A 25,428-nucleotide genomic window follows, 5' to 3' on the forward strand; every position below is an offset into this window, starting at 1 on the left:
GATGCGTCTACAAGCGATTTCAGATCCTCTGCGATCATGCTAGATCACATAGATTTAGGGCCCAGTGCTTTAATATCTGTCACAACTGTTCGAGTAGATGTTGAACACTTTAACCCATAACGTACCGATTAACATATCGTTCGCCTCATAGATACAACCTCTGTTTGTAAGGCGCTGCTTTCTTGACGTAGCATACATATTTGGCTGAATCCGAGTTTTTTGACAAAATCTTCCTTGTTTAATAAGCGTTTCGTTTCGTTTTACATGCAAATCACTATTTTCTGACAAAAGCAATAGAATTGGGAAAATTAGGTTGACTGTTTAGGTTGTTGTTTGTTTTTGTACCAGTTTGCGTTTAAAAGTAATAATCAGGAAATGTTAGCAGTTTGTTATCGATGATTAATCGTTTCATCTCCAAACAGGTTATGTGCGTGTTATTCATTTCTTATCGAAGTGTTATTGGTTTTTTATATGTATCTATTTGTAATATCGACGAGTTTAAAAGCAGTTATTGATTTGCTATCGAATTGTTACGAATTTCCTCTCGGCAACAAAGGTTATCAATGAGCTACAGATTTTTTATCAACGAGCTATCGGTCTGTTATCGATTATTTGTCTAAAAGTTATCAATATGATATCAAAAAATCTAAAATTGTTATCGAAAACTTGTCGATTCGTTATCGATAATTTATCGGTTTGTCCTAGAGTTGCTTTCAAAAGGTTATCAAAAATTTATCGATTTATTATAACAAAAAAGCTATCTGTTTCATTGTTGTTGTATCAGCTTATTGCTTTAAGGATCGTGGGATTCAATGGCCTGCTGGCAATAATTTTTGACTTCAAACAATTGAAGATCATGTGTACTTCTTATAGCCTTGGACTAACAAAGTTACTTCTATCATTCAAATAGAGGACTTTATACATATGACGGGTATTCTGACTAGGCGCTATCTTCTGGCGTCACATGCCTTTAAATTAGGCTTGGTCAGTGATAGCAGATGTAGGAAGTGCGGGTTGCGCTTTTCAAGCTAAGACTTCAGCCATTAGGAGTAATACAGCTGTCAGATTTAGAAGAAGTAAGTGGCATAGGTCTTAGAAAGCCTCTAGTATTTGCTAAGACGTTGGAGTTATTTTATAATATTGGTCCTGGTTTTTGATATGATTTTTCAGTTTGCTCGTTAAACAAACTTCTGGTAACATGGACTTATTCAGTCTATGTAAAGTCCTCATAGACCGGCCAGTTCAATTTAATTTTTTCTCATTTGAAAAAAAAAAATAATAATTTTTTTATTAGAATAGAAATAAAAAGTTTAAGAGAACTGCCAAAGCTCGTTGTATAGAACGATTTTAGGTACTACTAAATTCCTTCATCGACAACATTCAGGCCTCACTGTTCCAACCATTCAGCAACCGCAGCTGTTGTTTTGCTATCTTTATAGCTTTTATTCCTATTCTGTTTCATTTTATTTTCACATTGCTGCGACATCTGTCGAAGAAACCATATGAATATGAGCTTGTTTTTAAGCTGTTTATATTTTTTAACAAAAAATTGTGAAATTGTTATCACAGTGCAAACAGTTTGTCATCGACGTGCTATCGATTTGTATTCGAAAAGTTTTCGATTTGTTTTGAAAAAGTTTTTGATTTGATATAAAAAAGATATGGTTTTATTTTCAGAGTGTTATCGATTTTTTATCAAAAACTTGCCGGTGCGTTAAGAAACAGATACCGAAAAAAATTCAAAATAAAATTGAAGACACATATGCAACTCGGCCGCCGGTAACAAGCCAATAAGAATACACTAAGCGGGCAGTGACGATAGCAAGCCGATAACAAAACGATAGCTCGGCGATAATATTTCCCTATGGATAATAAGGCTTTAAAGAAAAAATTCAGTTTTTACCGCCGAAGTCCTACTCAAAAAGTTTGGAGTTATTTACTTTTAGAAAAATTACCGCTGTTGAGGTTAAAATTAAACCCCTGAGCGAGCTTTAGTTATCTTTAAAGCATTACTTTCCTGGACCAACACCTGTTTGCTTATACATTGAATTTGCGAGTACTTGGTACTCACACCTATTATTTCTTATTGAGCTCCGTATTTGTGAAAAACACTCGTCTTTATCCAGCAAAACAAAAAACTACTAACATGGACACCACTTACTAATATCTGTGGGAAGGGCCTTTGTCGCCGTTAAAAAAAAAACAGCTTCGTACTATTGTAATCAAGATCTACTAGCAAGAAAACAATGTAAAACTTTTTTCTTGATTTTTGCCATCTTTTATTTGACACTTGGGAATGGACGTGCGCGGCTTGTAAATCTAGCATGATTTACTTTTGAAGTCATTTTCAAAGTTTGTTGTTCTGCGGAGAGCAAACTGGTGAAAATATAAGCACAGTTATGCCATTGAATAAACTTTTTTCTATAAGATTTAATGTATTTTAGTATAATCTGAATTGATTTTCAATAGATTTCCTTTTCTCATTTTTGGCATCATAAAGAAGATTCGAAACTTTTGAAACTACAATTCAAATAAATTTTGTTCTCAACTTGTAACGCCACATTGAGAAAAACAAAAACATAAGGCTCATTGCCAAAAAAGGACAAATATATACTTCCTGAAACAAAAATCCATTATTATGCGCTGCCCTTCGATTCTATTTTGCTCATTGTTTACATTCCACTTTGTGTTCTGGTTTATATGAGTTTTTGGCGGTGAGTCGATCAAACACTCGAAATGATTTATGAGTTGGAAAACAAATTACTTGTGGCATTAAAAATGCGGCAAATAACTAAATAAATAACGGTATTGGACAGCAGAAAAATCAAACGACTAGGCCAACTGCACGTTCGATACGCTGAATATTGGCTATATGTACGTATATATATATATGTCCATAAGATTTTGTTTCTCCTTATGTGCCAAGATAGAAGAATTCAAGGTTTATGAAGCGCATAAAATGTCAAAGAAAAGGAACAAATAAAAGCAATAAAAAATCGGTACGTTTTATAGAAAACAAATCAAATTAACTTTGGGCAAGACAAAGCACTTAAAATAAAATATGTGCGCTGGTAAATAAAAAAGTTAAACAAAAATGGAAGCACATTCGACAAGCCAATCCAGAGTATTTCCGCAAATGATTTTGTTTTCCTGTTTGAGCAGCACGGAAGCGACATGGCGTTTGCGGTGCTTTTATGTGGCGCTAAACAAACGTGCCGTTGAATTTATTTTTTTTGTTCGATATTTTTGACATTTTTATTACTTTGTGTATGACCTTTCTCTGCTTATCTACTGACAAGCTGACCCAATGGCTTACGAGCCAAGCCATCAAAACTGCAATCATTCAAACAAGCGAATTGACCCCGATTAAATTGTTGATCAAATTTAAATTTAATGTATATGTACAAGCACTGATATGAGCATTAGGGTGTGCTTAAAATTTATTCAGTCGGAATTCTTATCCTTCAGTTTAACATAGTATCGGTGTGCTATATTGAGATAGATAGTTTTATTAAATTATCTTGAATAAAAAGTGAATACTCACTTGGTCTTTCTTCGCTACACTCAACACTCCCAAATAAAAAGGTTTATTGTTTTTCCTTTAAACACGTTATAAAATTCAATTCTTTCGATTTATTATTTGATAGTCGATGACATTAAGACTTTAACTTTAAAACTTATATTTCCACAAACTTTGTATTCAAAATGTGTAAAATTAATATCTGGACAAGTATTTAAAATAGAATTTTAGGAGCGCGTCCGCGGTTGTCGGCTATTAGTACTTGACTGTTTTTTCCAAATATCGTTGAAGACGATGGCAATGGTCGCTCGTTGGTGTCTTCCACTACGCCGCGCACGGCTGCGCCTACGCATATTTTGACGCCGTCTAAATATTTGTGAAGGTGGCTTAGACAATCTAAAACTTTGTTACTTGCAAACCGAATAGGAATTTTTTCCTTGGCTTTTAACCCACTTACAAATGTTACCCAGATGGTCACACTACTTGTTTGGTGTGAATACCAAGGACATTCCTTAAGCTACTTATTTCGTTATTTAAAAAAACGTTTGGGAGCTCTCGACCAAGGGTGCTGCAATAGCTTGTGCGACAATACTTCTTGAAGGTTTACGTAGTGCAAACGGCATGAAAGTTTTTATCTGGATATACATAAATACGGCAAGCTTAGGTTGTAGGAACTTAGAGTATTACCACACTGGCAGAAGAACGGTTTGTTTGACCCCGTCGAACCTTTTTGATCATTAAATTTTGTCTGCTGATTTCCAGACAGGGTGTGAATGTATATTGAAATGATTTTCCGTCATCCTTTGTCAAATTTAGTTTGAAAACATACCGGTTTCGACATTGTGCCATCTTCAGTGTAATTTTTTTATGTTTAAATTTCTTACTAGCTCTCTTAAAGATCTTTTGTAGTTAACAATATCAATTAAATTAAATTAAATTAAATTGAATTAAATTAAATTAAATTGAATTAAATTAAACAAAATTAAATTAAATTAAACTAATTTAATTAAATTGAATTAAAATAAAATAAAATAATAAAATAAATAATATAAAATAATATAAAATAAAATAAAATAAAATAAAATAAAATTAAATTAAATAAGATAAAATAAAGCAAAATAAAATAAATTAAAGTAAAATGATATAAAATTAAATAAAATAAAATAAAATAAAATAAAATAAAATAAAATAAAAAAATAAAAATTTTGTTAATGAAAATCAAATTTAAATAAATATGACAAATAAAATAAAATAAGATTAAATTAATTAAAATAAAATAAAATTTAATAAAATAAAATAAAGTAAAATCAAATTTAAATAAATACGAAAAATAAAATAAAATCAAAAATAAAAAAAATTAAATTGAGTTAAATAAAATACCGTGGTATGTTGGTAGCGCGCTCCGCTTATCACACCGAAGGTCATGAGATAAAAGGCGGGCAAAGTAATACCGAACATTTAGAAAAAAAAAAGTTTTTTTAATTAGACCAAAGCACCTCAGTGCTGATTTGGCAATTCTCGAGTGAGTTTCTGCCATCAAAATCTTCCCAATGAAAATGCTTTGCAGATGCCCTTCGGAGTCGGCATAAAACATGTAGGTACCGTTGGAAGAGAAGTTCGGGTTTAATTTGTTTAAAGGTAAAGCGCGCCCAGTAATTATTTTAAATTTGTGTTTTTTTTAAATAAAAGTAACGCACCCCAATGTAGAGAGATATGTTCATCATTTGTCTTTAACATATCATGTAAAATTTGTATATTGCTACTAGGGATGATTGGTAAACCGTACACTACACACCAATCAAATTTTATGGTGAGCAATAAAAATCGGACACATCAGAAAATGTCAGAAAAAAATACATAATAAAAAGCATCGTTTGGTGTGATAATTCTAAAAGGGTATTATAAAAAGCTTAGCCGCAAATCATAAACAAATAAGTTCTATGCACAAATTATAAATATGTTAGAATATGATATACAATTTTGTTTGTATGTAAATCTGAAAAAATATATATATTAATAGCATTGTAAATATTTTATATAAATTAACCTTTCAATGCGATATCCACGTTTCATTTTAGCACTTCATTTTTATGCTTCATATAAATGCTTTCATTGATAGAAGCTGCTGCCCTACAAGCATTAATCTCTACAGCAGTATTTATGTGCATGATTATGTTATGTTATGTTGCATATTTGCAGCTATTAAGTAACGCTGCATCACCCCTGCAGCTTTTAACCCATTCAGTATATTTCTGACTTTTTTTTTTTTTTTTTTTTTTTAACTAAGACTGAAAGCAAGGGCTTTGCTTTGAATTCTATGAACAAATGTATGGTTTGTATGTGCTATAAAGTCAAATTTTTAATTTTTTTCCCATTTTTTTTTTAAATAATATTTTTCAAGTCACACACAATTTGTAAGCAATTCAAGCATTAAATGGGCTGCACATTCATCATTCCAATAGCTTTTATATGCTTGAAAATTGTTAAGCATGAACGCTTGCATTTACATAAGTGCATACTATGTGTGAGTGTGTATTTGTTGTTGCATGTTGTTTTTAATTTGTCTTGGTATTCACTCATAAATTGTTTAAATTGTTCTTAGAATTTTAAGATTAATGTTCATGTTAATGTGGTAATGCAGTCCAACGTCAAAAGGGTGACCCCAAACTTTATTTGTATTTTTAGAATTCGAATGATTTATTGCTTTGTAAAGTGCCAATTTCGATCGACGTTTTACATCGATTTAGTACATTTGGTAGCAAGTTCGTATTCTATGACTTCATATGGTTCTAATGGGCACTTATTTGGATATATTTTAAAAATAGTTTTTGTGTATTTTTTCTTGGTTTTATTCTTCTCTTTTTTATGCCTGCATGTCATAAGATGTCTCCTATTTGCAATTTTTTGGAACTGCAGCATTAAAACTTATATTATAAAAATTTTATTTTAACAGTTATTTTGTTAATTTTATTTTTCGCTCAGAAAATAACAGCCATTTATCCGAATTTTTTTATTTCGCTCTTAAAATAACGATAATTTTAGAGATTTTTTTTTCTAAAATACCAATAAAAAAAAAAATTAAAAATATTATATAATAGGTTAGGTTAGGGTTTGGTGGTTGAATAAATGATGGTCTTTCTTCGCTACACTCTTCACTTTCGTAAATAAAAAGATGTATGCTTTTCTTTAAAACGTTATAATCAGGCCTGTTCTGGATTCCGATTCCGATCAATTTTTTCGGAATCGAAATGGATTAGTGTTCTCAATTTCGATTCCGACCAAAAATTATCGGTTTGAAAAGTATTGCCTCTGAGCAGTCGGAATGAAAATTAATTGGCAGATTATACACAAATGTTGCGATATTTGTCTTTCAAATAATTTTTTTTAAATTCTTCATTTTATTTGGAAGAGTTGTGGTATTTTTTGTTTAAATTTGAGTTAAATTGGCATAATAAATCTTTCTTTAAAAACTTCTATCAAGAAATCTATTAGGCAAACGGCGCATTTTTACAATTCGCACGCACAATAGCACGTATTCTTGCGTCTGCGCATCAAAAACCATATCTGTAGGCATTTTTTAATTAAAATAAAATTTTATGATACTTAAACCAAAACACATAAACAAAAACAGCTGATTACACTGGTTACCGAATCGGAATGAAAACGATTCGAAATCGACTTCGAATCGATTTTTTACAATCGGAATTGAGAACACCAAATAGAAACCGGGTCGATCAATGTCGTTTTACTTTTCATTCCGAGTCGGAATTCAGAACAGGCCTGAATGTTTCGCTATTTATTTCTTCTTTCACAAGATAGAAATTAAGTTAATTTAAATATAAGTACATCTTACTTTTGTTAAAACTTTAACTTTTGATTTTAACTGTTCACTCTTTACAAACTCAAATTATTTCAACCAAATATATGGACACAAGTATTTTATATAAATATATGCAAAAAAGGATCGCGTCCGCGGTTGCCGACTGATAGTCCTTGACTGCCGGTCGGTTGCCGTTTTGTTGATGGCGATGGCCTTCGTGGGTGTTGGCACCTTCCAATTCGCCGCGCACGGCTCCCCCTGTGGGTTAGGGGTTAGAATATGCCCACGGTAGGTATACCGGTCGTAAAAGGCGACCATAATACCATGGGTACCCAATCCATGAGTAAGGTGTTTTACTCGAAAGGTAGCAGGGTGGACGCGGTGTATCACCCTGTGAGACCCTAGGCAAGGTCTTTATAAAAAGTGCTACCGCGGGAGCAGGAGAAGCCAGTGTGATCTGGTGCACTGCCCCTTGTGGGAGCATCGCGGTGGCTGTGGTTTCAAATAGAGTTCACTTATGACACACGCTCTGAGTAGACTTGCTTTACCTTGGGGACCCTAGACCCAAGGGAATTCGGTCTCATGCTTGCCACGGCGGTCCAAATTTCATTGAGAAGCTGACCCTGAGGGGCAGATGATAGGTTGGTCACATCCCTTAAATTGTGACAAAATGCTGTACAAAAGTCGACGAAAGATGGTGAAAGAGCGCATGTCTATCGTCAGCCAGAAAGCAATCGATAATTGTACGAGTGGGCCGGTGCTCATCTCGTCTTTTGAGATGTTTTGAGGCTGCTTTAGACTGCGCAAGCGAATAGAAGGCGTTCGCTGTGTGGATGGCCACACCCTATATGTGGCAAGATTTGACGTTGTCAAATCACTGTAGTGTGGCGGACTGCAGTGCAAAGATGTTGCTGGGGCAGGTACTCGGTACTTACAGGTCTGTGAGCGGAAAAGGTTGGACACATCCCTTAATTGTGGTAGGAGTGTATTTGGAGGCAAATCGGTGCATAATTGTTGTGTAATTGAGTGGAAATTGGAGCGAAATTAGTAGCGAAAATGGAAGCCAATAGAAGACGATATGGCACACAATGTTTGTCAACGTAGTGTGGCCTCAAGCGATGTCGAGGGGCATTGTTGAGGCGGGCACTCGGCACTCACAGGTCTGTGTGCGGAAAAGGTTGGTCACATCTCTTGATTTAAATTGTGATGGTGTTTGGTGTTGAAGACGGCGCATAATTGGATGCCAAGCTCACTTTGTTTGTCAACGTAGTGCGGCCCTTTAAGCAACATCTAAGCAAAACCAAGCGCCGCCAAATATCTCAATCTGGTTAACTTGTTAACCAGATACCGAGATATCAAAATCAATGAAAGAGGGACCTTGAGGCAAGCACGGAACTCGCGGTGGAGTTGCCGTGCAACCGGGTGCCATTACCCGAAAATGGAAGAGGAGGATGGATAGTCCTCCTCGGCCAAACCAAGGCTGGTTGACTTGAACACCCCAGCTCACCGCATTGGTACCAACTTGTTGGGCCGAAGATCAACGGACATTGATCTGTGTTTTACACCGGAGGTAAGTATTCACGACAGGGACTCCCGTAATACACGTTCTTTCGTCTTTCGCCGCGCACGGCCGCGCGTAAGGATGGCGCGCGCCGCCGTCTAATTAGGGATGTAGACAGTGGTAGCTACCTTGATACGGAAAACTCACTTGGACAACAAGAAGGTTCATTGTGGTGATACCACATACAATAATCTCAGCTGTGGATAAATCCTCGGAAGATCCAAGTGAGTAGCGACCGAAGTACTTTCGCCTAGTTCTTGCAAAATCTGGGAAATCAAGCATAAAGTGATTTGATGATTCCACCTCATCATCTTCCATACAGCTGCAGCAGGATGAAGTTTCCAGTATTTTGAGACGTACCGCATGGATACCCATGGGACAGTGCCGTGTCAAAACCCCAATGACCATTTATATGATGTATAATAGTTTAACCCTAAGGTAATCGGTAGCCTACATTTGCAGAAATTTTGGAAAAAAAAAAAAGAAAAAAAAAAAAAGCAGCAGGCTCCAAGATTCCCAGTAGTTTCCTAATTATAAATTCTAACTCGATTTAGTGCATTAAATAATTCAAACTATTACTTGAATGACTCCCAGATCTTACTTAAGAAAAACACCACCTCTCAGCCGGTAGTCTATATGAAAATATATGGAAAACTTGTTGAAATATATTATTTTCATATGTTATTACTACAAGCTTGTCGATGGTGTAATGGCTTAGCTGCACTTCAACGCTCCCGTCTATGTGTCTGAGAGCTTTGAGGTATTATATGTGTCTACGCCATTCTGCTTAATATATAGACTGTGAATTCTCGGTGACCATGAACTATGTCTATTCGGTAATTTGCAGCCAGAGTATAAACCCGGCTGAATTTCGATGCAGCCTTACTGATATCTTATGCTGATAACAAGGACGGACGGGACCTACATGTTTTATGCCGACTCCGAACGACATCTGCAAGGCAGATGAGTTTTCACTGAGAGCTTTTCATGGCAGAAATACACTCGGAGCGCTTGCCAGACACTGCCGAGGGGCGAACCCGCTTAGAAAAATTTTCTTGTAATAAAAAAACCTTATTTCTAAAATTTTGATGTTGCTTTGCCCGGGTTGTGAACACAGGGCATACGGTGTGGTAGGCGCAGCACGCTACCATCACACCACGGTGGCCGCCACGGTGACCAAAAATGCGTATAACTATCGAAGAAGCACTGAAATTATCCCTTTTTGTGTGCAACTTCTGGTGTTTCGAACAAGAAACAACCAACTAATCCTTAACCTAGACCATATTGTGTACTGTTTGAAAAAGCTCGAGTTCAGTACGGACTTTGGGCGCTTTAACCGTCCTGTTCTTGAATAATTTTTCTTCTTAGTTCGCATGGCTGGGTAGACGGGTATCACAAGGCAGTTTATACGTGAGAACTACTAGTGTTACCTAGGTATCGCAGCCATGAGAACTAGTAATAAAAAACTAATTTATTAAAAAACCATCTTTATGAAAGTATATTTGAAAACAAGTTTTCTCTCTTTTTGTAGAAAACTTATTCCCATACGATGCCACAAAAATTGAACTCGTTTCTATTTGTAGATTATTTAAAAATGGCTTTTGAGAGGTACCCGGATACCCATCTATGCACAGGACGGTTAACTACATGCTACTTAACAAATATCATACGAAAAACTAACTTCACCGACGGAGACATTCCGCCTTCTTTTAATGCTCAAGTTGATTAGGTTAAACGGGTCATTCCGCTAAGACCTCCAATACATGCAACTAAATCAAATCGAAAGAGTTGTCAAAATGTGATTATGGGCTTGCACATAGCGGAAACGCGTAATTATAAGGTTTTGAATATTAGCAATATATTTTACATCAATTCTTTGGTACTCTCATATAATATAATGATATTTTCATAGGATATTTACGAAATGTTTTGTGAATGTTAGCAAACAATGCGTGCATATTTCTTGCTTCATTGCTTGTTTATCAACGACTAGGCCAGTATTACCACGATCATAACGCTCTTACTAACACAGTTTCAGTTTTAAAGTCCACATACTTGGTTACGGCGATCCAACTCTAAGAGAAATGAGTAATTTTGCAGTGCTTTGTTGAATTTTTCTGTTTCATATACTTCTATCTGTAAAATATAGACCATCTCTGAAAGTTCTATGATAGAAATCAACAAAATTAAGCCAACCAACCATGCCCTAAATTTCACTTTAATAGTGCCAATAAGGTGCTTCGCTAAGTCACACGCCATTCCTTAAAGGGTTCTGAGGACGTTCGCAATGATCGTGTTCATTCAGCACTCTTCCTTAATTTTATTCGTAAAACTACCGATATAGTAAGTTTTCGCAGCGGTATTTAAGATAAGATTGTTTTTAATTATTATTATTATTTTTTTTTTTTTGAAGAAATACTTGCTAGAATGGCGCGTTATGCAATTATCAGTCGTTATATGGCGATCTCCAACTCTACCGACTACTCAGAAGTTTTTCTAACGTTGATACATTTTTTGGAGAATTCGCTACAACTGAATAGATAATTTTAAAAGTGTGTATTGCTTTTCAACACAATTTTTGTTAAACTTCGTGCGAAATGTAAAATATTTTAATTATTTTCAGTCGACTTACGTATAAATTGGCTTAACGTTGCCCTGCCGATACCAAATAACCAATTGCACTTTATCGGCAATCATTGTGCCGGGCATTAGGTCACAAGGTAGCGTCACCTCCAAACCAACGGCTGTTTGTACTTCTGAAAGAGGACCTGAAAGAAAAAATAATAAAAAAAAAAATTATTATTAACTAATGACTGGTAATTATACTAAAATGCTTATCATGTTTTAAATAAAACCTTGGATATAAAACGCAGTAAAATCTAATTAATTACTTAATTAATTTAAAAAATGTTCGAATGGTTGATATTTGTGGTCGATATTGAATATACAAACTTATTAAACAAGCTAATGAATATAGGAATATACGTTTTGCCATAACATAATTTGATATGTAATTAAAAATGCAGCACCACGCATTGATCATAAAAATTACTGACAACTAAAAGTTGGTCATTAATTTAATAATTTCTGGTAATAGAAAAGAAAAAACTGAAAGCTTTAGCTAGTAAACGTGCTTAACGTCGAAAAGCGAATGTAAAGCTGTTGCCATATGTTAAAACAAATTGCCAAAATATAAGAAAAGAACTACCAAAAAAACCTGACTTATTTTAATAAACACCGGCATACAATATTGAGGTTTATGGAAAGATTGTCATCTCATATTAAAAATATTACTCCGTGTAACACATAAATGCAGTGAAAGTGACGTGAGGTGAGGAAAAAGTAAGTGGCAAGCTAGTTTAACTTAAACTGGCTTGGGACCAACCAATAATATCAAGTCAATGATTACTTTAATTTGACATATTTAACCGAATGCTAAGTTCCATTTAGTTCCATTTTCATCAGATCCGTTTATAAACTTTCTGATAAAGTAGAAGATGTATATCTAAACAACGCAAAGAACGCGTCATCTTTGCAATTTCCTAAAAATACAAAAAAAACAAAAAAATTAAAAAAATTATAAGTTACCTTTCCTCATGCCATGATGTTGATCTAAAACCAGCTTTCTATATAATTTAAACCGATTTTGCTATACATTTTTGTAAACTGCATTGCTTGTTTTAATAAAATAGAAATAAGAAACATTTTTCCTGGCCTCAAGATTTCAAACATCCCAAAAATAATACTATGTGTATTTGATGAACGAGACAGGCTCATATTGTTTGATACAATTGTTTTTGTTATTGACAGCTAGCTGATGAAGAAGTGAATTTCAGAAACATATCATAGTAACCATCGCCGTTTTTAAGTTTCGTAATTTTTTCCTAATATCAATAAAGAAAACAATTGTATAAAGCAATTTGGTCTTATCTCGCAAATTAAATACACATAATAATATTGCTATGATTGTAAACAGCTGAGGCATTGCTGATAAATCAATGCTAAAGATCCAATGTAACTTAGCTCTTGTAGCGCGTCTATAAATATTCCACACAATTTGTATTAAACACATATAGTACACATGTGTACCAACATGGTGTATAAAAGGCATAGGAACAAAAAAGTAATACTTAGAGACAATTTACAAAGCCTGCAGTGGGGCATTCATATAGCTGTGTGGATAGAGGCATCTGCTTTACCGCCTGTATAAGCTATGCATCTTAGAGATTTCGAAATCACTACTCAGCTCACGAAAAGCTAGCTGATGAAGAAATACAACATGCCCTAGTAACCATCGCCGTGTGTAAATTTTGTAATTTTTCGGTACTATCGATTACAAAAACAATTCTATAAAGCAATATGAGCCTGTATCAGATCGAAGCGTTTGCGAAAGTATACTTCTAAAATTTTTTTTCAAATAGAAAACAAATTGAGAAGAGTGTGCAAAAAGGGTCAGTCTAAAGTGGCAAACAAGCACGGAAGTTAAGTTCAAAAACTGAGAAAGAACTTAAAATGTTTCAAGGAAGAAAAAATAAAACTTTTTTGTTAAATAGAACCGATAACATCGATTGTAAATATGTATATACAAATTTATAGAAAATAAGCAGTAAGCAGTGTCTCGATTTCCAAATATAAAGTAGTTCAATGAAACCAATAACTAAAAATTTCTAAAGCTGAAAAGTAAAACAAATGAGATTCCATAAAATGTTCACACATTTACAGCAGCGTAACATAAAAAATAGCAGTGTGCACAATTTTATCACATTTCGTCGTCAATTAAATTTTTTAGATTATGTGACCTTTTAATGCAATAAGCGGCACAAAATGAAAGTTTTGCACGACACCTCCTCGAAAAGTAAATTTATTAAGATGTGTTGTACAAGTGTTAACGGATAAGATAAGACGGCTGTGATGATCCCCAGCTGTGTTGGTCGTAAGAAGCAACTCAAAATCCAGTTGCTCAAAAAGGTTCCGCTGCAGTCGAGCTGGAAAAAAGAAGAAGTTAGTATCGTAGCACACCAGATTAATTTACATTGAAATACTGCACATATCCGTAATACCCCCCTAAATCTCCCAGGTGCGTTTTATACAGCTACAACAAATCGAAAAGTGTTTTGCGCTGACTATTGATCCAACTCCTAGAATCGTGGACAACCAGTACTCAGTCACAAAGCATTAAGTTCGTAAATATCAAGCTCCGGCGGTTCGCAGAAGTCTATTGACACTTGCCTTTATATTTTTATTTGCCCCAAGGCACGCAACAATGTATTCCGGTCTCCGAGAAAGAATATACATACGTTATTTCATGTTTGATGTTTGCTTTAAGAGCAAAATTACAAAAATTTGCACACACAGCGTTCTGTGCTTTGGACATGTGCCGTAAACACCAGTATAAATTTAAGTGCAATAGAGTTCAATCTCAACACCAGAAAAAGCTAGCTTATAAAGACCTAAAGCTCAGAAAAAATGCCTCTCTCCACTCAGCCACTTGAATGCTCCGCTGCACGCTATATAATTTTGCTCTCTTAGTTTTTGCCCTTTTTGTTGCTATTCCTTTTTTTACTCTCAATTTTGTGATAGATATATTTTTAATATCAATTATATATTAATTTTTGGTGTGTTTTCAAGTTTCTTAAAATTCCGAAAAAATTTAGTTCAAATAGTTAAATTTTTATTTCATTTTGACAATTTTTTTTCGAAGTGTTTTTTTCAGAGTTTCTTCCATACGCATAGCTTTAATTGTTATACGGACGAAAATTCTAAGACACCCTTTAAAAAAATTATCAAAGGTAAATGCGACTTCTGAGAGACCTTTTACTTGTACTTTGTCATACTAAAACTGATTAGATTAAATAAAATACAGCATACAAAAAAAATATTCCGAAAACTCTAAATAAAAACTTCGAAATTTTCGTCAAATTTTAAAACGTCACTTCTAGCTTCGATGGTTAATAAAACAGCGGAAATGTCAGGATTAATTAAATTAGTACTTTATTTTTTCGGTCTTCAATCCAATAATGAACCGGAAGTCCACCATCTTCTCTTTATCTTCCATTTCTTTCCTTTACAGTGATGTATTTTTTACTTATTCTATTAATTAGTTTCCCATGGTTGTATTTCTTGCTAATTTTGTTACATTATTTGACATGGTTGCATTTATGATCTTACAAAAAATTAAATTTTATAGAAGTGTGGGAATTTTTTTTTACTCTGCATAGCTTAAGCTACAAACTTCATTGATTGTTTTTTTTTTATTTAACGAAAATAACCACACACAAAAATTGTAAATGATGAAACGTGATAAAAATTGTAACTGCTATTTTCATATTAGCTGCTGTTCTTTCTCTATATAGTATGAAGGAAAGACCAGAGAGAAATTAGTGAGAGCTATTGACATAAATTCTGTGGTCACAAGCAATAGTCGCCTCCTAAGTTCTATTCTTTTGCGCATGACCACGGAATTGTGGAATTGAAATCCAATTTGGAACTACATAAAAGAAAACGAATGAAGCATCAGTTCAGATTATAGATTTTTCCTACAGTGCATATATGTATGTATGTATATTACGTCTCATTGCGACCACGAAGTATTCAAGTCCATTAGACAAATTGAATTGCAATATTAATAACAATAACTGATATTGAGGACGATTCACTTACCATATGCGTGTTAGTACGAACGTTGGGATGAATGTAAAGAAGTATTCGTATGAAAATAAGTCAAGCTTGTTTTTATGGCTTTAAACAACAACTGCCGTATCGAACAACACAATTTATTAGTGGCTGGAGGGCATACAAAACATATTTCTAATTGTTGTATTTGTTAGGAATTTTGCTGTAAAAAGCTACAATATGTTTTTCCAGCTATCGATAGCATCAATTTCATGATAAAAAAAAAATAAATATATAACAACATGCAACTAGTAAAACAATAAGTTACATTTAGCACTACCTATAATCACATAAATATTTGATTACATTCTTTTCTACTACATTTGCTATCTATTCCTTTCATAGGAAAATGTAGGTAAATACAAATTTGAGAAATCTACTTTTGGTGAAACAGCACCACGAAAATCATGAATAAAACATGCATTTAATACTATCTGCTATTAACTGTTGAGCTCTGGTGATATGTAAGTATCAGTACCTAGATCATTCGAGATGAAATTTTCCTAAAGAAAATTATTTTTTGGGCTATATTTGACTCATTATACTCAGCTGAGCAGAGCTCACAGAGTATATTAACTTTGTTCGCTTAACGGTACCCCGTTACGGCATAAACTAATCGAGATAGATATAGACTTCTATATATCAAAATGATCTGGGCGAAAAAAGAAATTCATTTAGCCATATCCGTCCGTCCGTCCGTCCGTCAGTCTGTCCGTGAACACGATAACTTGACTAAATTTTGAGGTATCTTGATGAAATTTGGTATGTAGGTTCCTGGGCACTCATCTCAGATCGCTATTTAAAATGAACGAAATCGGACTATAACCACGCCCACTTTTTTCGATATCGAAAATTTCGAAAAATCCAAAAAGTGCCATAATTCATTACCAAAGATGGATAAAGCGATGAAACTTGGTAGGTGGGTTGACATTAGCCGTGTTTTTTTTTATACGCGTATACATTTCGTTTGCGCGTGAAAAAATACGCCTATCCTTGCTTAGATAATGCTTAGGAGACCCATCTAGCGGCTGTGGTTAAACAACTAGCTACATCAAGAGGGTGTAACGAAAAACGGAGATACAACGCTCTGATGGCATAGGGTATAACATATAGCTGAAGCAGTTGCGATGAATTGTGGACACACATAGAATACATAGAATTAGTGTAGAGGGTGAAACAAAGACACATATTTCAGTTACATCTGAGTGTAATGCGTATTGAAATTTAGTAGGACAAAATTTATGCGCAGCAATTTCAGAGATGTATTTAAAGTTTGTGGCTTAGCAGTCCATATAAAGTTTAAGGGTAAACGGATATACGCGTGTTAAAAAACACGGCTATTATGACGCAGAATAGAAAACTAGTAAAATTTTGTATAATGGGGGTGGCAACGCCCACTTTTAAAAGAAGGTAATTTAAAGTTTTGCAAGCTTTAATTTGGCAGTCGTTGAAGATATCATGATGAAGTTTGGCAGGAACGTTACTCCTGTTACTATATGTGTGCTATATAAAAATTAGCAAAATCGGATGAGAACACGCCCACTTAAAAACAATTTTTTTTTTTTAAGTCAAATTTTAACAAAAAATTCAACTCTAGTAATGATATGGTGCAACGAAATACAAAAATAAAGGAAAATTTCAAAATGGGCGTGGCTTCGCCCTTTTTCATTTAAATTGTCTAGAAAACTTTTAATGCCATAAGTCGAACAAAAATTTACCAATCCGTGTGAGGTGGTAGAGGCATTGCTTCTATGGTGATAACTGTGAAAATGGGCGAAATCGGTTGAAGCCACGCCCAGTTTTCATACACAGTCGACCGTCTGCCCTTCCGCTCGGCCGTTAACACGATAACTTGAACAAAAATCGATATATATTTACTAAACATAGTTCACGTACTGATCTGAACTCACTTTAATTTGGTATTAAAAATGGGCGAAATCCGACCAATGAAAAAAATGCCATAATTCTATACCAAATACGAAAAAAGGATGAAAAATTGTGATTGGTTTGGTTTTTTGACGCAAAGTATACATAACTTTGGAAACAACTTTTGAAAAAATTTGATACCCATATCGTACAAACACATTCCAGAGTCACCCTTGGTCCACCTTTATGGCGATATCCCGAAATGGCGTCCACGTATAGAACTATGGCCCACTCCCTTTTAAAATACTCCTTAATACCTTCCATTTAATACCCATGTCATACAAATACATTCCAGGGTTACCCTATATTCATTTTCCTCAATGGTGATTTTCCCTTATTTTGTCTACAAAGCTCTCAGCTGAGTATGTAATGTTCTATTACACCCGAATTTAGCCTTCCTTACTTGCCTTGGCGGCCACCGTGGTGTGATGGTAGCGTGCTCCGCCTATCACACCGTATGCCCTGGGTTCAACTCCCGGGCAAAGCAACATCAAAATATTAGAAATAAGATTTTTCAATTAGAAGAAAATTTTCCTAAGCGGGGTCGCCCCTCGGCAGTGTCTGGCAAGCGCTCCGATTGTATTTCTGCCATGAAAAGCTCTCAGTGAAAACTCATCTGCCTTGCAGATGCCGTTCGGAGTCGGCATAAAACATGTAGGTCCCGTCCGGCCAATTTGTAGGGAAAAATCAAGAGGAGCACGACGCAAATTGGAAGAGAAGCTCGGCCTTAGATCTCTTCGGAGGTTATCGCGCCTTACATTTATTTTATTTTTTACTTGTTTTTAGCTATACCTGAAGCTTACTGTATTCACTGAAGTAGATAAATATTCCTCTTCTGCACTACTTACTCCATCTCTTTCTTCGTTAGAAATTATCTTTCGAATACATTAAGATTCATTCTAACTACACTTAAGGCCATCTATGAATCCGACCATACAACAGAACAGGTATGACTAGAGACTTATAGAGTATCAAAAAACCAAAACTACATATCAGTAAAAGCTGTAAAAATTTATCATCATTCTGTTTTGAAGACAATAATTGCGCTACTGATATGATTGCAATCAAATTTGATTTACAATCATCGATAGCAACACAATCAAAGATTTATTTTCATTGGACTCACAGAAATAATTTTATATTCTTTGAGATTAGGTTGAAACCTTTGTGAAGGAATGAGAATTCCAGCTCAATTTTGCTTTTCAAGTATTCTGAAGTAGTAAATAATGTTTGGATTTTAAAAAATGGGCAGCTAGAATTTAGTTAAATTTACTTAATAAAGAGCATCATTTCCCCCATTTTGCGATAATAGATTATCTGTATTTGTTTGCTGATGCAATTTTTTAGTGTTTTTGGATTGATTGCAATCACTTTCTTCCAATTGATTGTATAGTGAATTTTTTTATCATCAGTGACTTTATAATTAATGTTTGCAATCAAAAACTTTTAACTGAAAAGTGTAACTCTAAAGTAATTGAATATTACATTTTTTACAATAAAAATTAATAAACTCATATTTGATTTGCAATCTTAAATGAGTTCAATATTTCTTATGTCTTGTAAATGTAATAAAATTTGTTTGAAATATTTCAGAGCTATCTTTTTCAGAATAATAACATTAAAAATGTTTTTGGATTGATTGCATTAAATTTTTACCAAATGATTGTTTTTGGTCCAAAATAGCATTAGTTGGTAAAAGTGAATTTTTTTGGAACGCGCCGTTCATATACAAAAAAAGAAATTGTAAAGGTCATTAAAATAATTTTTTTTTTTCTTATTAATAATTCTACAAATCAATCAAAATAGCTCAAATTTTTTTATTGGTTACTGACATATATTCAATAGTAATAAAGTTTTTATGCATACATATACAATATCCATTTAATAATTAATCCTCTTTTTATCTTCTTGTCGATTTTACAGCTTAAGGTTTTATATTTTTTTGTTATTATAGTGAAATATAGTGCAAAAACATTCAATGTTCAATGTTTCTTAACATCACTCAAACCTGAATTGTTTGCAAAAACCCAATTAATTTGCGTTGACATTTTACCAAATATTGTACCTACAGTAGCAAACACGAAAATAGCAATAGCACTTTTTATCAAAATTGATCAATTAATTTTTTTTATTTTCGATAATTGAAGGAAAACGTTTCATGAATATTTTGATTTTAATGTTTTTAAAAAAATTTTAACTCGAGAAAATTATACAAAAATTTGGATCATTCTATTTCGGGTTTTCTGAACTTTTTGAGAATTCAAAACTAAAAAAGTAAATATAAAAGCTTATTTTTGAGTACGCAGTTTTGTAGACCAATAAATTTTAGTCCAACAAAATACAAGTTCTAGGTCTCTAAAAATTGGTATTGATTTTTGATATTTTCATGTGAATAATGTTTAATACAGACTTCCAATTGAAACGTGTAACTCTTAAGTAATTGGATTTTATATTTTTTTAAATCAAAGTCAATAAACTCATATTTGATTTACAATCTAAAATAAATTCAACATTTCTTAAGTTTTGTAAATGTAATCAAATTTGTTTCAAATATTTCAGAGCTCTTTGTTATACCAAATTAATCAATCAATTACTACGAAATAATTTTTTATTTTTATTTTTTTGTTTGCGATCAGTAATTTTGCAATTGCAAGCAAAGTGTGAGTGCAATCATTTACTCCTACGTAATTTTACTTTGAAAATCTATTTTGCATACAATCGGATTAAATAAATTTTGTTTTTGATATGCGATCTGGTGGGATTGCAGTATTTCTTATGATTCGTCAATATAATAAAATTTAATTGCAATCTTTTTACAAAAGGCAATATTTCAAATTCAACCAAACCAATTGATCAAATTTGTTTAAAATCTTTGAGAACTCATATACTAAATTAACCACTTTTATATTGTTTCTAGAGTGATTGCAATCAATTAATACCAAATGATTGTTTATTTAAATGTTTTTAGATCAGTGATTTTACAATAAATGGTGGCAAGCAAAGTGTGATTGCAATCACTGACGCTTACATATTTGTTTAAAATCTTTCAGAAATCATATACCAAATTAGCCACATTTATATTGTATTTAGAGTGATTGCAATCAATTAATACAAAATGATTGTTTATTCAAATGTTTTTCGGTCAGTGATTTTATAATAAATGATGGCAAGCAAAGTGTGATTGCAATTATTAACGCTTACAAATTTACTGCAACTAAATTTCTCATTTAAAATTCACAATGAAAGATAAAACAAAGTCTTAAATTTTAAGTTTTTTTGAACATCCATAAAGTCGGCTTAAAATATTTGTTTACGCAGATCTTCGAATTAAATTTCTGTTTATGTTTACACAGCGTAATTAAAATATAAACAAACGAAGTCATAAAGCCATGATAGTAAAAACAAATCCGTTGTAATTGAAATGATAAAAAAAATTGCAATAATATTTCCAGCTTAAAATACTTGCAGAAGTATATAACAGTGCTCGTCCAAATATGAGTAATAATTGGAGTTTTAATTATTACACACAAAAATATTTTGGTATTAAACCCGTTCTTTGTAAAATTTTTCTATATAAAATCGTATATAGTGTAAATTTCATATCGAAATAGTGCTATAAAAAAAAAAAAAAAAATTTACTTATAATAATAATGAAAAAAATTTGGATGTTACTGAGGATGGAATTTGAGTCCAGGATGTTCGCTGTGAAAGCGGATCACGCTACAACCACACAAAAGCGGCTTACTGTCATTAGTCAAAATAACGGATAACAAAATTAGTTTTAATATCACTCCGAAAAGTGTAACACTGTAACATTACACCAAACATTGCATTAATTTGGTGCTTAGTTCGAAAGTACACCATAATTTGTTTCGATATTACTCCGAATATATTTTGTTCTGTGTACGCATAAGTTTTTTGCGCTTTATGCAAATACACAGTTACCTCAATTAATTTACATATTGTATCTATATATGGATGTATCAAAATTTTTTTATATAAAGTCACGTTTTTTGTCAATGGCGCCGCATATGTTTGCGTATTTAGGTTACGTTTACAATAGCAATAATATGTAGAGAAGAGTTTATTAAAATTTAGCTTTATACAGATATTGTAAACAAATATAACAAAAAATATTAGAATTTTTATTACGCGGGGCAAGACAAAGCTACTCAACACCGAAAATAAATTTTAGCTAAATAAAACATTAAAACAAAAAATTGTGTCCTTGCATTCCAGCTGAACACTTTTTTGCTTTGTGAACTAGGACGGCTGCTTTTAGACAGCAATTTGATCTTATATCTGAATATTTGAAGCGTAAGCACCGATAGTAACTTTCTTTTTAAATAAAAACTAGACTCCCTGAAGAGGATGCGCTAGCATCGAAACGCGTTGGAGAGAAACGTAAAATTTTGTCTTATAAGTTTGTAAATTCACTATTGGCTCACAAGTTAAAGGTTATATGTAAAACTAAACTATAAAATCTTTCTAGTTCTGATGCGCGTCTTGTGCGTTCCGGATCACTACTAGTTTGCACTATATCTCTTTCACATGCCACCAAGTAGAGAAAACAAAATAGCGATGTCCTAGACGGCGGAAATTTGCCACGTTGCATTACTTTTTCTATTGTTCTGAACTAGATAAAAAATTTCCACCATAGAGCTAGTTGCTTTATTGGTACTTTTTTGATAGTTCCGACCTAATGTAAGAATTCACAGTTGAGATTTATTTCTTTCGTTAGTACTATTTCGTGGGATCCGAATCAGACCGAAATTCTACACGTTGCTTCTAATAGCTGCCCTGATAGTTTCAAACTACTCCATACAAAAAAGAAAATATCAACTGCTTTTTAAGGTAGTTCAGATCCAGGTGAAAATTCGAAATATTTCAGCTGGCACCTTTCTGCATTGACAGTCTTCACCAACTTTTGAAACGAATATCGCTTGATCGGTTTAACACCGACTACTCGATACCAAGTATTGCCGCGTAGAAACCCTTCCATAAGTGTGTCTTTGTCCAGGCAGTAAGTATTTCGTATCCCCCAAAATCACACTCTGAAGGACTTAAATAAATAAATGCAAGGCGCGATAACCACCGAATAGGTTTTGGGTCAATCTTCTTTTCCAATTTGAGTCGTGCTTCTTGTAACTTTTTCCCGCGAATTTGCGGGACGGAACCTATATTTTTATGCCGACCCTGAACGGCATCTGCATGGCAGACGAATGTTCATGCCAGAAATGCACTCGTAGTCTTTGCAAATCACTGCCACGGGGCAACCCGGCTTAGAAAAACTTTTTCTAATTGTTTCTAAACTTTAGATGTTGCTTTGCCCGGAGCTTGAATCCCTCTGAAAGACAAAGGCATGTTTAATACGAAATACTTAAATACAAATTGCATGGCATTGTCTAAAAGTATATCCGAAAAAAATCCCTTTGTGGAATCCTTTTCCTGCCAATTTGGTTACCTAGTTATATGTTATGGAGTTAACGTAAGGGAGGGAGTTTAAGTAAGTGTTCAGAAAGAAGGTATACTCACAGTCGAAGCTCCTTAAAGGCCCTTGGTTTTTTGTAAATAGTATATCTACCAAATATATGTTCAATATGATATATAAAACCCTCACTGTCGATTTTTGAACTAGAAAAAGTCTTGTAACTATCGTACTAGTATTTATTTGGTGCTTTAGGTTTAGTTCTGAATCAGAAATTTGTATCACTAACTACCGTCTTCCCCAAAAAAAACTTCATAATGAATAAACATATGTATATTATGAATGCCCCTGGTTCAGATTTTACTTAATATTTGGAAAGCTTTTGCTATTAATTAACATAGATTTCAAACCTCATAAAGCTTTTTTCTTTTTAGAAGTTAGCAGTTACCATTATTTTCAACCAGTTCAGCCATTTTCACAAGGCTTTGCATACCTATAGATATGTGAAATGTTTTTTTGCTTTCCTTTCATTTCATCTCATCTCATCTCAAATATCAGGCTATCAAATGATTTTCCTGCGAAACTCTTCCACTTTTGACAAGATTGTTTAAGGCAAACTTAATCTACATCAACGACAATACACCGTTCAATTTACTATTGTGCCTATCAATGTTAATCAATCGTTGTTAATCAACGAGCTGGCTTTTGTTTAATTAATATTGTAATCTGAAGCGTAAACTACTGCGCGTATGCGCAATAGATTTTTCTTGTGTTTATTACTAAATTGTAAATACCTGACGCATATGAGCTTTGTTAATGCCATATGAATAGATCAGGTTGTTTTGTTTGTATGTCTACACATTTGGTTATCACTATTGTTTTGTTGTGTGCAATAAATAACATGAAATTCCTTTTAATACTACGCACAGACATTTAATTCATGCAACAAACCTTATAGTAATGTTTTTGGATATCATATATGAGTATATTTAAATAAATTTATTTACAGATGTATGCACAATCAGCATGTTTATGGTAAATATGTGGTTCGCCACTACTGTGGCTTCTTTATTTGTGAGTTGCACTGTTGATGCTTCTTTCGGCTTTGTTACTCCAACCCTTTTGACCGCTTTATTTCTTGAATTACTTATCTAAATGTAGGAATCACTCGAATGACAAGTGGCATAACAAGGCAACAAGCGTTTAAGACGTAGAATGTTTGCCAGAAAAAAAATTGCACTTCATATAAAGCTTATTTAATTATATTGTTGAACTAATATTTAACCAGCAATCTGAAATTTGTAAGTAGTAGCCAACATCCAGTGAGTTTTATAGCTCCGTATCGCGCCCAATTCTCATGGGAATGCTCTGAACCCTTCGAAGAATTGAGAAGAAGAGCTTATGATATTTTTTTTACACATGTGTTGTGATAGGCAGATGTCGCTGTTATGTTTCATTTAGCACATAAGATTTGCGTTCCAATGAAGCGTGATCCAGATATGGATAGAAAGTTAACAGGAAAATGCAACAACAACGCTGTAATCCTGATATCTATCTGGATCAATTTCGGATCAACAGGGTGGCTCTGTTGATTTGGTTTTTTGTGAAAATTTTTTGACAGCTAGCCCTCTGTTTTTGGTAGCAGTCATACGCACTGGGGCATCCGATATTTAACATATTTTTCCACTCGAAAACCCATAAATTTAAACTTTAAGTCTGAAAGCTAATTATTAAGGCCATAAACTATTTACATTACATTCATTTTAAATCATGATAAAAAAAACTATAAATTTTATATACAAAATAATGCTTTTTGCACAAAGTTCTTGACAGAAGTAAAATTTTTATTATCAGCCTTGGGACGAAAGTTATATAGTTCAAAGCATTTCTTTTGGTAGCTCTCCCGACATTTTTGGAAAATTTTAGGATTTGGAATTGGATTAGTAAAATATATAGGATTTGTGGCATGCTTTAAAGAACAAATTAGGCTATTTATTAGTTTGATAATTTGTTTTAACTTTTTAAGTAAAATTTCATGTAGCGTTTCGGGGGAATAAGTTGAAAATAACAGGCACCCTATTGTGTGTACACATTAGTTGAGTACTACCAACTCTCATAGTACTGATCCTGATCGTTCCAATGAGATCCAGAGCTCGATTACTCAATGGAACGTTACTTAGTTTAAAGCGTAGCAGTGACATCTATTTTTGAAAAGTTAGGGCTGGCAGTGTTGCCAAATCAAAGAAAAGAAATTAAAAAATTATCTGCCTCCCAACCAAACTTCTATGTGGATTTATCTGGCTGAAATCGTTTTTGTTGCATTTACATGCAAAATTATTTATCTGGCTAAGGATCTTTGCGACCGGATGATGCCTAGTATCTCTCGTAGCATCAACTTTTATGCATACGGTGTTAGCCACTAAAACTAAGGTTTAAACAAGATGTATATTTGAATGATTTTCCGTCATACATTGTTAAATTTTGCAGGGCCAAACCAGTTT

At 33.5% G+C, this 25,428-nt stretch overlaps 1 protein-coding gene across 1 annotated transcript in view; it reads right to left on the minus strand.

The window, feature by feature from the left end:
* Nucleotides 1-25,428, minus strand: part of side-V (sidestep V) — a 494,192-nt gene that overhangs the window by 257,410 nt on the left and 211,354 nt on the right. The window contains exon 2 of the mRNA XM_067777067.1: nucleotides 11,534-11,669. Within this exon, the coding sequence (XP_067633168.1) occupies nucleotides 11,534-11,669 (136 nt within the window). The remainder of the gene's footprint in view (nucleotides 1-11,533; nucleotides 11,670-25,428) is intronic.

The sequence above is a fragment of the Eurosta solidaginis genome, chromosome 3 (assembly GCF_040869045.1).
Source record: "Eurosta solidaginis isolate ZX-2024a chromosome 3, ASM4086904v1, whole genome shotgun sequence".
Lineage (NCBI taxonomy): Eukaryota > Metazoa > Arthropoda > Insecta > Diptera > Tephritidae > Eurosta > Eurosta solidaginis.